Consider the following 14,864-nt stretch of genomic DNA (forward strand, 5'->3'; position numbering starts at 1 on the left):
AGGAAATGGGCGCTTCGCATCACACAGCTTGGAGCTCAACATGTGGCATGCTTTCCTCTCTGAAACAGGGCGCCGCTTAAATCCTGTGATCTGTGAGGAAGCGTTGAGTATAGAGATGGATCAAATGAAAAATAATATTCCTGGTGTTTGCGATAGAGAAAGCACTGTGTGTCAACTGTGGGGGGTGGCCATGCAACGTGGGATCTGAAGTGCCCTATGAGAGAGAGACAGGTTGAGATTGCCACAGTTCGAGTTGGGGCAGAAGGTTTCCTATGCTGAGGCAGTGAAGAGAGTAGAGGATAGCCCAAGGGTGAGTTATTTGACTGGGAGACCCCCCAAAGAGTAGGCCTGAAGAGAGAGAGCTCCAGAGAGGATGAGCTTTAGTAAGGTTGTATTTCTTGCGTTTTATAGCCATGGTGATCAACTGCACTGCACTGATGGAGCGGAATTCACAGAAGATAGATGTGGTAGTTGCAGCAGCAGAGAAATATTCTGGGGAGATTTTAGTACAGAATATCTACAGGAAGTATTGAGAGAAAAAGGGTTCCATCCTCCCAGGCCGACGGCCTGGTGTAGGATCTTTTAGGGCCAAAGTAGTGGGATGGGGTGGCTGGATTTTGGGGCATAGTGTATAGGTGCAGGGTTAGATAGTGGTGCAATTCTCCCATTCCCCTTTACCCAGTTTTTTTGTTTGTGACCAAAATGTGCAATTTACACTCCGACCTGCGAAAGGCAGCAACACAGCGTCTATTCTGCCAGAAAGCTACACGAAGAAGAATAAGTAGTAGTAGTAGTAGTAGTAGTAGTAGTAGTGTGGTAGTAGTAGTAGTAGTAGTAGTAGTAGTAGTGGTAGTGGTAGTGGTAGTAGTAGTAGTAGTGGTAGTAGTAGTGGTAGTAGTGGTAATAGTAGTGGTAATGGTAGTGGTAGTAGTAGTAGTAGTAGTAGTAGTAGCAGCAGCAGCAGCGGGTCTTAAACCTTTTAATGGTTGAATATTTACCCACGTAAATATTCTGTTCTGCTCTGCACTGCTAGTTTGGAAGGCTTTGTTTTGGCCTCTAGAAGTGCAAGTGATATAAAACACCTAAGTATTGATTAATATGCTGTAATATGTAAATGCCTACAGCCAACCTGCTTGAATTGATCCCATAAAATAATGTAAAATACCAACATGATTACAGTAGCATTTACTTTATTCAGCATTGTACTTTGTCACTGCTCTGCAGTTTACAGTAACTTATAGGAAGCAGATTGCAAGTTACTGTGAATATTACAGGAACGTACTTTGCACTTGCCAGAGATGGAAAAGGTATTTTGTTATAAATACAAGATATTTTGAAGACCAATGTAGCCTTAACTTACAAAAACGTTCCCAGTAACGGTTACATAAACATTTTACTTGCTATGACTGTGATGTGTGTTTTGTTTTTTTAATCAACTTTAGATCAATGCACTGACTGTAAGATGCCTTGTTTGGGGGCATTAGAATAACACCCAGCAGTGTGCTTTGCAAGTCTTTGAGACCACAAAATCTACCAAAATAGCACTGCTAATAGCTCTACATTCAAAATGCTGTGATAAAAATTATAATAAAAGAGATTAAATTATAAAATAAATAAAAATATTTCTACACACTTTCTGCCTGGTTTAAGTCGTTTAAATTCAGAGTATACATTTATTTTTTAAATATATTTATTTATTATTTACTCATACACAGATAGCAAAACCTCCTGCGACCCACCATTTGAGAATCGTTGGTTTAGAGTGTCTGTTTATCATGTCATAAACAACTTTTTGTTTGAAGTTAGCTAGCTATACCCTAGTCTCGCTTGGTCAGATTTGTGCTAGAATAACCTGTAATCTGCACAGATAAAACACTCAAGACTCCCAGATGGGGACGAAACAAGTAACACCAATATCAGTTATAACAAACATGTGAGTCTTTGACCCCACTGGCTAACCCCACAGTGACCTTTGATAACCTTTGGTTTGACCTTTGACCCGGCTCTAACCTGCTTGTGTGGATTTTCGCTGAGCCTTCTTGATGTCTTCCTCGATCTTGTTGCTTAGTTTGATCTCCAACTGCTGGGTTTTCACCTCCAAGTCCTTCTGTCTGTCCGCTAGAGCCTTACGGGCCTACAGAGATACATGCAGATCTTCAAATCAAATCAAATTTTATTGGTCACATACACATGGTTAGCAGATGTTAATGCGAGTGTAGCGAAATGCTTGTGCTTCTAGTTCCGACAGTGCAGTAATATCTAACAAGTAATCTAACAATTCCCCAACAACTACCTAATACACACAAATCTAAAGGGATGGAATAAGAATATGTACATATAAATATATAGATGAGCGATGGCCGAGAGGTAAAGGCAAGATGCAAACGATGGTATAAGATACAGTATATACATATGAGATGAGTAATGTACAATATGTAAACATTATTAAAGTGGCATTTTTTTAAATGACTAGTTATCCATTTATTAAAGTGGCCAGTGATTTCAGTCTCTATGTAGGCAGCAGCCTCTGCGAGTTAGTGATTGCTGTTTAGCAGTCTGATGGCCTTGAGATAGAAGCTGTTTTTCAGTCTCTCGGTCCCAGCTTTGATGCACCTGTACTGACCTCGCCTTCTAGATGATAGCGGAGTGAACAGGCAGTGGCTCGGGTGGTTTTTGTTCTTGATGATCTTTTGGCCTTCCTGTGACATCGGGTGCTGTAGGTGTCCTGGAGGGCAGGTAGTTTGCCCCCGGTGATGCTTTGTGCAGACCGCACAACCCTCTGGAGAGCCTTGTGGTTGAGGGCGGTGCAGTTGCCGTACCAGGCGGTGATGCAGCCCGACAGGATGCTCTCAATTGTGCATCTGTAAAAGTTTGTCAGGGTTTTAGATGACAAGCCACACTGTCGGTGTGGGTGGACCATTTCAGTTTGTCTGTGATGTGTACGCTGAGGAACTTAAAACTTTCCACCTTCTTCACTACTGTCCTGTCGATGTGGATGGGGGTTGCTCCCTCTGCTGTTTCCTGCAGTCCACAATCATCTCCTTTGTTTTGTTGCCGTTGAGTGAGAGGTTGTTTTCCTGACACCACACTCCGGCTGTCTCGTCGTTGTTGGTAATCAAGCCCACTACTGTTGTGTCGTCTGCAAACTTGATGATTGAGTTGGAGGCGCGCATGGCCACTCAGTCATGGGTGAACAAGGAGTACAGGAGGGGACTGAGCATGCACCCTTGTGGGGCCCCAGTGTTGAGGGTTAGCGAAGTGGAGATTGTTTCCTACCTTCACCACCTCGGGGCGGCCCTTCAGAAAGTCCAGGACCCAATTGCACAGGGCGGGGTTGAGACCCAGGGCCTCCAGCTTGATGATGAGCTTGGAGGGCACTATGGTGTTGAATGCTGAGCTGTAGTTGATGAACAGCATTCTTACATGGTTATTCCTCTTGTCCAGATGGGGTAGGGCAGTGTGCAGGGTGATGGCGACTGCATCGTCTGTGGACCGGTTCGGGCAGTATGCAAACAGAAGTAGGTCTAGGGTGGCAGGTAAGGTGGAGGTGATATGATCCTTGACTAGTCTTTCAAAGCACTTCTTTGGCTGTTATAAGGTGTTATGAAGGCTTATAGCTGCTGAGTCTCCTCCTCCAGGTCCTTCTGTCTGTCTGCTAGAGCCTTACGAGCCTACAGATGTATTCCGATGTTATACAGGCTGGCATAAGGTTGTTATAAGCTGTTATGAATGCTTATAGGAAAGTAAATGGGGACATACTTCAGGGTATTGCACTAGGCTATTACTTTCTATTAGCCACTTGTGTGAATGCGTGATGAATGTCTAGATGACTAACCATAACCCTAGATGACTGACGGTGAGGAGATGACAGGTCTGTGATGAATTTCTAGATGACTAACCATAACCCTAGATGACTACTGAGGATAAGGTTTTCACCCTAGATGACTGACGGTGAGGAGATGACAGGTCTGTGATGAATGTCTAGATGACTAACCATAACCCTAGATGACTGACGGTGAGGGGATGACAGGTCTGTGATGAATGTCTAGATGACTAACCATAACCCTAGATGACTGACGGTGAGGAGATGACAGGTCTGTGATGAATGTCTAGATGACTAACCATAACCCTAGATGACTGATGGTGAGGAGATGACAGGTCTGTGATGAATGTCTAGATGACTAACCATAACCCTAGATGACTGATGGTGAGGAGATGACAGGTCTGTGATGAATGTCTAGATGACTAACCATAACCCTAGATGATTGACGGTGAGGAGATGACAGTAGAAGCTGAAGCGATCGGTCCAATCTTTATTTATAGAACAAGGAAGTGGTAGTGTGTGTGGGTGTGTGTGTGTTGACAGGAAACGGTCCTATACTTAGTGGGGAGTTGTGGAATTTTAATAACGTCTGAGAAGATTCCTGAAATTCTACAGCTGCAAAGTAAGTGCAAGAACAGTTAATATTACTTTGAGTTCTGTATGTTTTATGAGTGTGTATTTGTGCCTCTGTGTGCATGTCTCTGTGTGTGTGTGTTTGTGTGTGTGTGCCTGTGTGTTTTTGTGTGTGTGTGGTTTTTTTTTGTGTGTGTGTGTGTGTGTGTGTGTGTGTTTGTTGCGTCTCACTGCGTCAGGATGCGTACCTTCTCCACAGCTGAGTGTCGTCCAACCAGCTGTTTCCGTAGTTCTGAGATGTGATGATTGAACCTCTTCATGTCCTTCTTAAAGTTATCTCTGAACGTCAACAGAGGCTTCTCCACCTCACTCTGGAGCTGAAAGAGTTAAATAACAGAAGTTTAAAGGCAGACCTGTTTGGAAGGCCTATCCGTGAAGTTTTTTCCTGGTCAAGTCACATGGTTAGCAAAAACAGCTGGCCTTTCCTACAAATAGATAATACAAATAGATTATCTACAAATAGATAATAAATAATGATACAGTTGTTTTGTTTTTGTCTTGTTTTTTTATGCCTGTATCTCATATCCTCACACAGCAAATGGGTCAGTGTTCCCTACAATGTAAAACCCAATGTGTTGTCATTACTCAAAACTGTCATTACTACTGCACTTAAGATACACCAATGGCCAGTTTATTAGGTACACTCATCTAGTACCGGGTCGGACCCTCCTTTGCCTCCAGAACAGCCTGAACTCCTCGGGGCATTGAAACATTGCTCAATTGGTATCAAGGGACCTAACATATGCCAGGAAAACATTCCCCACACCATTACACCACTGCCACCAGCTTGTACCGTTGACACCAGGCAGGATAGGGCCATGGACTCTTGGCCCCATCCACTACTCAACTGTCCAGTGTTGGTGATCGTGTTGCCACTGGAGCCGCTTCTTCTTGTTTTTAGTTGATAGGAGTGGAACCCAGTCGTCTGCTGCAATAGCCCATCCATGACAAGGACCGACGAGTTGTGCGTTACGAGATGTCGCTCTGCACACCACTGTTGTACAGCGCCATTATTTGCCTGTTTGTGGCCCACCTCTTAGCTTACATGATTCTTGCCATTCTCCTTCGACCTCTCATCAACGAGCTGTTTTCGCTCACAGGACCGCAGCTGACTGGATGTTTTTTGTTTGTCGCACCATTCTTGGTAAACCCTAGACACTGTTGTGCGCTAAAAGCCCAGGAGACTGGCCATTTCTGAGGTACTGGAACCGGTGCGTCTGGCACTGACGATCATACCACGCTCAAAGTTGCTTAGGTCACTTGTTTTCCCCATTCTAACATTCAATGTAACGGTAACTGAATGCCTCGATGCTTGTCTGCCTGCTTTATATAGCAAGCCACGTGACTCACTGTCTGTAGGAGTGGGTGGTGTACCTAATAAACTGAGTACAGTTACTTAAAGTGATTTTGTAGTCATAATTCAAACCAATAGTGTCACTGTGATCCTGTAGGAGGTTCAAATTTGAGTTCCATCAGCTTGATGTTTTTGTATTTGTTAGTGACAAAGACATGGTTGTTAAATTCATTCAATTTCAGTCCTGTGGCCTTCATCAAGTTGAGTTCAACCAGGAGCTTCAGGCCACTTTGTTGAGGTAAAACTAGACCCTCAAAATAAGGCCTTATGATATATGTAATATATTGTCATATATAGCTAGGCACACTGGGAAATATGCAAATTAGGCTTTGTGTTAAAACAACACCCCAAAGGGAGTTACCGTAAAACTACAGGTATAATTTCCTTACACTGAGGTTTAAACGCGTCAGCACTAAGCAAAGGATTAATTTAACACTGAAAAGTGTGGACCCGTATAGACACTGGAACAGTGTTAAATGTAACACTCCATGTTGATTCAATACTGTAGAATTTGCTGTGTAAGGATAGCTATTGCAACAAAAAAATGAAATTCCCATTAGATGTGTATACAAGAGATGTCAATGATTTCCAGTAACAAAGTTGTCTCCTCTCTAAAATATAAAAGTAGGTCAATGTAGAGTTTGATTAGTGAACTTCTTAGATTCAACTGTAGAGTGTCGGCTGAGGACCAGGAGATTATTAACGGGAGGGTGAAAAACAATCTATATGTGTCACAACGTCCACAGAAGGTGGCGCCACTCCCCGGTCGGGCGGCGCTCGGCGGTCGTCGTCGCTGGCCTACTAGCTGCCACCGATCCATGTTTCATGTGTCTGTTGGTTGTGTCTGTTCAGTACGCACCTGTTCCTTGTTTGTAATTAGTGGGAGAGTATTTAGTTTGTCTGTTTCTTGTTTGGGATTTGTGCTGGATTGTTCTGTGTTACGTTGAGGTTAAGGGCTGGATGATTTTTCCTATGTGTTTTATTTACACAACATTTTTGATAGGCTATAGGGTTGCCGGGCTGCGCCCGGTGTATTTTTTGAGTTTGGAGCTGTTCTCCCTCTTGGTTGTGGTTTGCACCCTGCCTAGTCGCTGTATTCACTCTGGACATTATTAAATATATATTCTACGGACATTTCGTCTCCTGCGCCTGACTCACCCGTTTCCTGCTTCTTGAGATACGTGACAATATGAATGATATGGGCAAATCAATCAATTAAGACAGTATGAAATGAATTAATGTACATTCTTGCAGTTGCAAGAGGAAATATTACTAAATTACTCCAGAAACCTGATTGAATAGGACACTAGGTATTTTAGGTTAAAAAAAGGTCTATGGAAGGGATAGAGGTCAATGAAGAATGTGTTCAAATCATTTCATCTCACCTAGATATTATCAAATTTCAATCAAATTTATAAAGCCCTTCTTATATCAGCTGATGTCACAAAGTGCTGTACAGAAACCCAGCCTAAATATTAGACTCTTGTGCTGTCACTCATCTCTTCCACACCTCAAAAATTGTACTAAATAAACCACATCTGTGTGTCTGTCTGTCTCCAGAGAATAGAAACACGTTGTTTCCTCCACTCAGTCCATCTGGGTTCCTGGCTGGAACCTCTCTCTTCTTTATGACAGTACATTACATATATCATAAGCAGTGGCAACCTGTCATTCAGGGCAGGTGGGGCAGAGCATGTTATTTTGGCTTTAATACGTGTCACATATCAGTTTGCAAACAATGAAATAAAAAATATAGATATCATTGAGTTAATAAAGCCGCATACAACCAGGCAGCTCCTAAATGCAGGTGTTTCAGCCTAGCTCAGTGCTTTCTGTGGTGGTGGGGCAGGCCAGCAGAAAATAGGAGCATTGCACTGTGATTGGCTCAGCATTCCACCGTGATTGGCTCAGTGTTCTGTCACTCATAGGGCCACTACGTCACCTGCCTTTAGTAAGGGTAGACATCAATAATGTGAGCCCTTTGGGTCCTGCCATAGACTTACATTAGAAGTACCCTTCCAAGAAGGCTCAAGGTCATTGGCCACAGATAAAATGACGTCAAATCACTTTGATTGGACTGATCATATCAACATCTTACTTTGAAAATCTTAGCTAGCAGTCATCATCATAAATCAAGTAGACAATCTACTGGCAAATCCTTTTAATCATTGTCATATGAAGAGAAATAGTGAAGAGAAACTTTAGATAAAACGTATCGGTGCTCATCGGCCATAAACATTACACAACAAGTTGGAAGTCCGTACAAATTTTGAGCAACCGCGGAATTCAAACGAGGCTGCGATGAAAACTAATGGGACTGTAGCGACAGTGTTGGTATCAACATCCAGGGTGTAAGGCACAACAGAACATTGTACTGTCTACACTCAGTTTGTTGTTTATATTAAAACCTTTTCATTTAATCGATTTTAATCCAAACTAAAGTTTTGTTACTCAGGATTCCACAACGTGGTTAGCCTTTACGGCTGGGACTGCAAGTTTGTGTTCCTTTTTTGTGTGGATTCCGCGAGTGCTAGCTGGCTGTACTACAGATACCTATCGTCGTTGTGGGAAAGACTCATTGTTATCTTTTCGTAAAACAACTGGTTGCAGTAAAGAGCCAATCTGGATACTAAGGAGATCCTGATGGAAATCGACGAGTACCAACAGCTTTACGCTATGGAGGAACAACATACACCATCATGGAAAGATCTGACCACCTCACAAAATAACTTTAATCTGACAAAAAAAGAAAAACAAATTAATCTACAGACATGGACGATTTACTTACCATTGAGGTAGAGGCTAGTGCTCTGGCTGGAATCCATGCAACACTGGAAAAGTTGTGTGAGGAGGTAGCAGGGCTAAGGGGGAGTTTGGAGTTCAGCCAGAGTGAAATTCTCATGCTCCAAGGAGAAAACAAGACACTCACAGCCAAGGTAAAAATCCACGATTCCAACATGGATTGTCTACTCAAGGAAAACAGGGTGATGAAGGAGTCGCTATTAGACATACAAAGTCGTAGCATGCGTGAAAATCAATTTTCTTCTGGGATTCCTGAGGACGCATCCAATAATCCAGAGGGCGCGATCAGAGAATTCATGCAATCCGCCTTGAAACAAACGGAGCGACAAGACCAAGGGTCCGCAGCCAATCATCGCAAAATTTGAACACTACCAACAAAAGGAGCTGAACAATAGCAGTGGAAGGGAGCTTAAAGGGACCAAATTCGCTCTCAATGACCAATTTCCAAGGGAGATAAACAAACGTCGTAAGAGACTGTATCCGGTACAAAGACAACAAAGGGAAGATGATAGGCGTGCCTTTATCATTGTGGACAAACTCTTTATAGATGGACAGCTATTCCGAGACATCTCATAACACTGTGGCTGTACTAGATTCTACAGGGACTTCAAGTTACGAAAAAAAAACAAGTTTATATATGTTTACAACAAGCAAGGGGAAGATATCAGAATAGGGGCATTGGGGAATAATAACATATTGTACGGAATACATTTGTACTGTAGTGAAGCCGTCTCTAGAGTAATGCAAGGTCTCTTTCATGATCATGTAAAACGTCAATTGCTATGGAAATGCTGGGATGTGTTTTTCAATTATGTTAAAGGTAATTATGATGCAACTATGATGGTGATACAATATGGATTACAATTATCATCATGAATATTAAGGCTATAAGCACTACATGTTACACACATAGACACTCAACCATGCAAATTGGCAGAGTTATTATTTATTTGGACATCACACATTATATTCTTACTCTTGTACAGACATCATACACACTCTCACTATATCACATCCAATATCATACACATCAACCTACTCAGATTTGCGACACACATAATATCTTGTCTCAATTTTCTAACATTTGTGGCATTGGCTCACAGGCAAACAGGAAAGGGAATAAAACAAATATTGCTAGAACCTATTTTATTGAATTCTAAATATCAGATATTTGAAAGCTCTAGTCTTGACCTTCACAATACCTCTGATAGCAGTAACTTTACAAGCACTAATTATGGTCAATTTAGACTGAGAATAGTATCTAGTTATGGTAAGGGGTGAAATAAGTATAGCCAGTTATAATTGTAATGGTTTAGCAGATTATAAAAAAAGAAGCCCAGTCTTTACGTGGCTAAAAGAAAAGGAATATAACATATACTGTTTACAGGAAATTCACTCTACATCCTTAGATGAAGTTGTGTGGAAAAAGGAATGGAGTGGTGAAATAATTTTCTGTCATGGACAAAGGAACTCAAAGGGTGTGATGATATTAATTAACAAAAATGTCAATCTGAATGTCCAAATAGTCAGGAATGATTCGCAAGGAAGGTGGATCCTTTTGAATATGAAAGTGGACGAAAAAGAGATTTGGCTCATTAATCTATATGGTCCAAATCAGGATGATCCACACTTCTTCGAAAACATTTATACCAATTTATTGAATTTACAGGCAACAAATGATCTAATCATTATGGTGTTAAGTACCTCAATGGACCGTAAAGGTAATCACTCTACAAACTATCATCACCGTGCCCTTAAGGAAATCACAAATATTATGGACACATTAGAAATAGTGGATATTTGGAGACTGAAAAACCCTGACCTAGTGAGATATACATGGAGGAGACTTAATCAGGCGAGTTGTCTTGACTACTTTCTTGTCTCTTTCTCTCTTGCATCAAAGGTTAAAAAAGCTTTAATAGGAGACAGAATGCGATCGGATCATCATCTAATTGGCATTCACATAACTCTTATGGATTTTCCACGTGGGCGGGGATATTGGAAATTTAATAAAAGTTTACTGGAGGACAACTTGTTTTTAACTAAGACAAAATAATTTATAACTGAAATTTTCCAGTATAATATAGGTTCAGTAAATCCCCTTACTGTTTGGAATACCTTTAAATGTGCCTTCAGGGGTCATTCAATTCAATATTCATCAATAATAAAAAAGCAGTTTCTGGCTAAAGAGACAAGACTAAGAAGGGAAATCCATGAACTGATAGTACAGGTAGATAGCAATAAAAACAATACTACAGAGATACAAAATAAGTTAGAGGAAAAACAAAAGAATTTGAGAAACTTATTCAAGAACGATCTAATGTAATCTATTACAAAAATAAAGCAAACTGGATGGAATATGGAGAAAACTGCACAAAATTCTTCCTGAATCTCCAATACAGGAACGCTAACAAAAAGAATTTGCAGAAACTCGTTACTGAAGACGGAGTCCTCTATGATTCTCCGAATTAAATTTTAAAAGAGGAAGCTAATTATTTTAGGCAGATATTCTCTTTTCCGTCTCATCCTTTCCCACTGAATGAAGATTATGGTAAGGAATTCTTTCCAAATAATATAAAAAATGGAAAATTAACAAATGTACAGAAAGATCAGTGCGAAGGCCAAATTACAGAGGAAGAACTGTTTGAGGCTATTATTTCCTTTCAGTCTGGAAAAACCCCAAGGCTTGATGGCCTACCGGTAGAGGTATATCAAGTATTATTTGATTTACTAAAAGCTCCATTGTTAGATTGTTTTAACTACTCCTATAGAAATGATAGTCTGTCAGGTACTCAGCAGGAAGGTCTGATTTCTCTATTATTAAAACAAGACCAGATGACAAATATAAAGACCCAGTCTATCTAAAAAACTGGAGGCCCCTTATACTTCAATGTTGTGATGCAAAAATACTAGCAAAATGCATAGCACTCAGAATTAAAAGGGTTTTACCAGGTATTGTTCATCCTGATCTACTAGAAATAATAGAACATCATGAAACATATAAGAAGCCAGGAATGGTATTTATAGCAGATTTTGAAAAGGCATTTGATAAAGTAAGACTGGAATTTATTTACAAATGCCTGGATTTTTCAATTACGGTAATTCTCTTATAAAACGGGTAAAAATAATGTATAGCAACCCCAGGTGTAAAATAGTAAATAACGGCTGCTTCTCAGAGAGTTTTGAATTGTCAAGAGGAGTTAAACAAGGGTGTCCGCTGTCACCATATCTATCCATTATGGCCATCGAAATGCTAGCTATTAAAATCAGATCCAATAACAACATTAGAGGATTAGAAATCCAAGGCTTAAAAACAAAGGTGTCCATGTATGCCGATGACTCAAGTTTTATATTAAGTCGGCAAGCTAGATCCCTGCAATGTCTCATTGAAGATCTAGATAACTTTTCTGTACTCTCTGGACTAAAACCTAATTATGATAAGTGTACAATATTACGTATTGGATCCTTAAAAAAATACAACTTTTACATTACCCTGCAGTTTACCTATAAAATGGGCTGATGGTGAAGTAGACATAATTGGTATTCATTTCACAAAATATATAAATAAGCTCTGCACAATGAATTTCAATAGAAAACTAGACAAGATCCTGCAACCACGGAGAGGTAAATACCTGTCTATTTATGGAAAAATTGCCCTGATTAACTCCTTAGTCATATCTCAGTTTACTCACTTACTTATGGTGCTGATTATTAGTTTTTCAAATCATATGAGAAAAAAATATTTCACTTTATCTGGGATGCTAAACCAGACAAAATAAAATGTGCCTATCTATATAATGAATATGAATTGGGTGGGTTGAGATTATTAAATATAAAAGCACTAAACCTCTCTCTAAAAGCTTCACTAATTCAAAAGTTTTATTTGAACCCTAAATGGTTCTCAAGTAGATTACTAAGAATAGCTCATCCATTGTTTAAAAATGGCCTTTTTCCTTTGTGCAGATTGCCATGTCTCATTTTCGATGAATTGAAAATTATACTTTTTTCAAAGTATCTCTCTTTTTCAAACAAGCATTGCAGAGCTGGCTACAATTTCAATTTCATCCCCCTGAAAAGATAGAACAAATATTACAACAAATATTATGGCTGAACTCAAATGTGCTGGTTGATAAAATACCTGTATTTATGGAAAAGATGTTTGAAAAGGGTATTTTGTTCTTAAATGATATTGTAAATTGGAATGGTAGAGTTATGTCCTTCATGGAGTTATCAGAATTGTACGGAAAGGTCTGCTCAATCCAAGAGTATAACCAATTGATTACAGAATTACCACAAAAATGGAGGAGGCGGGTGGCAGCGGGAGGAGGTAGGGAACTGGTCTGTCTGCCCAATATAGAGGATCAAAACTGGTGGAGGAATAAAAATAGCATAAATAGGAAAGTATACCAGTTTCATTTGAGGACAGGATATTGACAACTGTGCCATACAGATTGCAAAATAGTTGGGAAGAGATTTTTTTGTACCAATTCCATGGTACAGGGTGTATGAGTTGATATATAAAACAGTGCAAGACTTCATGCTTTTCAGCAAAAATTATTATATAGAATTCTTGCCACTAACAAAATGTTGAATATTTGGGGCATAAAATCATCGAAGCTCTGCAGATTTTGTTGTGAGGATACAGAATCAATAGACCATTTATTTTGGTATTGTCCTCAGGTAGCGTGTTTCTGGTCTCAGGTTCAGGAATGTCTGAAAATGCATAGCATTGATCTAAAATTGGCCCTAGAAATAGTACTGTTAGGAGATCTGGAGAGACCAGGTCAGTCAATTACTAATATACTAATACTCTTAGTAAAAGTATGTATCTTCAACTCGCAATCTGTGGATTCTATTCGAGTAGTTAGATTGAAATTGTACGTTAAACATCACAGCATAGTTGAAAGATATGTGTTGCGTAGAAACCCAGAGTCGGTGGCCAGCAGAGATAGATGGGATGGCCTGAGGGAAACTGATGGTTGGTATGTGGAATTGGAGACAAGTGGGAGCTGTGTGAGAGATAGAATGATAGAGTTTTTAAAAAATTTAAAAAGTCAAAATAAAACATAATAAAAAGTACATTTGAATGACACTAAGTGGCAGTGTTTTTACAACTAATGCCGGTTTGCCTGAGGCTGATGCCGTGCAGGTGTTTGTACACGCATATACACACACTCTCATTCAAATAAACACATTCAAGAACACACACATACATGTAATAGTGCCAGACATGCACACAAACATAGAGTTGGCATTGCTGTTATTATTTTAGTTGTCCTTGATGTCCTTTGTTTTACATTTATTTTTTACATTTGCATTGTTGTTTGCTGTTTTCTTCTGTCATTTCCTTTTTTCTCTTTAGTTCATTCTCTTGGTTGTTGGTGCATTGGGGGGTTCTTGGGGGGTGGGGAATGGAATTAATTGTATTTTTTTTTTCTTCCTGGGGGGCTGTGGGAGGGTTCTCGAATGGTTGAGGGACAGCTATTGGGGAACTGTGGGGGGGATCTTGGAGGGTTCGGTTCACGTTTTTTGCCATGGTGGTAGATCGGTCAACATGCCCTTGAGCAGGGCATTGACCCTGGATGCTTCTGTGTGTTGTTCTGAATGGGAATCTGTTGGATGACTGGTATGATGTAGTTGTTGAGCGGCTTCACTGCTTATTATTAGGCGTTGAATTTTTTCGCTAGACAAGGCTGTAATTAGCAGTGTAAATACTACATGGTCTAATTTGACAGTTTGTGTAGGCCCTAATTTTGTGAGTTGTGTTATTATAGTGCATAGTTTTTTGTAGTGGCTTTGCTGGCATGTATAAAAAATGTTTTTGCCCCACCAAGATTTACATGCTAAAATCACCACTGATCATAAGGCTTTTCTTTGCGGGCCTAGTTATACCCTAACGTGATGTTATGTTTGATACTGGCGCTCCAAGGTATGCGCCGAAATCGCCAAGCAGCTAACTTCGAAGCAGTGTGCCGATGCGTGTATCACTCCATCAGATGCACGTCGTTTGATCACGTGCTTTTTCAAACCGTCTGTTGCAAAATGCCCAGATCCCAATGAGTTCGCTGTGGGTGCTTTCTTCGATGAAGCTGCTTTCAAACATCGACCTCTAATGGATACCGTAGATACCGTGGATAGATTTAGTTAGGGTTTTGTAATTACACCTGACCGGTAGCTTAGCAGGTAGAGTAGGAAACTTTGGAACATGAGGGTGTGAGGTTGAATCCTGCTCAAGGTGCACTATTTTGAAAA

The 14,864-nt window shown here is 40.3% G+C and overlaps 1 protein-coding gene across 1 annotated transcript in view; it reads right to left on the bottom strand.

Moving 5' to 3' along the window:
* LOC106578854 (growth arrest-specific protein 7) overlaps nt 1-14,864 on the bottom strand; it is a 124,552-nt gene that overhangs the window by 7,348 nt on the left and 102,340 nt on the right. Inside the window, exons 10-11 of the mRNA XM_014158079.2 lie at nt 4,645-4,773; nt 2,011-2,134 (exon numbers count right to left, since the gene is read on the bottom strand). Of these exons, the coding sequence (XP_014013554.1) occupies nt 2,011-2,134; nt 4,645-4,773 (253 nt within the window). The remainder of the gene's footprint in view (nt 1-2,010; nt 2,135-4,644; nt 4,774-14,864) is intronic.

Source organism: Salmo salar, chromosome ssa19, assembly GCF_905237065.1.
Source record: "Salmo salar chromosome ssa19, Ssal_v3.1, whole genome shotgun sequence".
Lineage (NCBI taxonomy): Eukaryota > Metazoa > Chordata > Actinopteri > Salmoniformes > Salmonidae > Salmo > Salmo salar.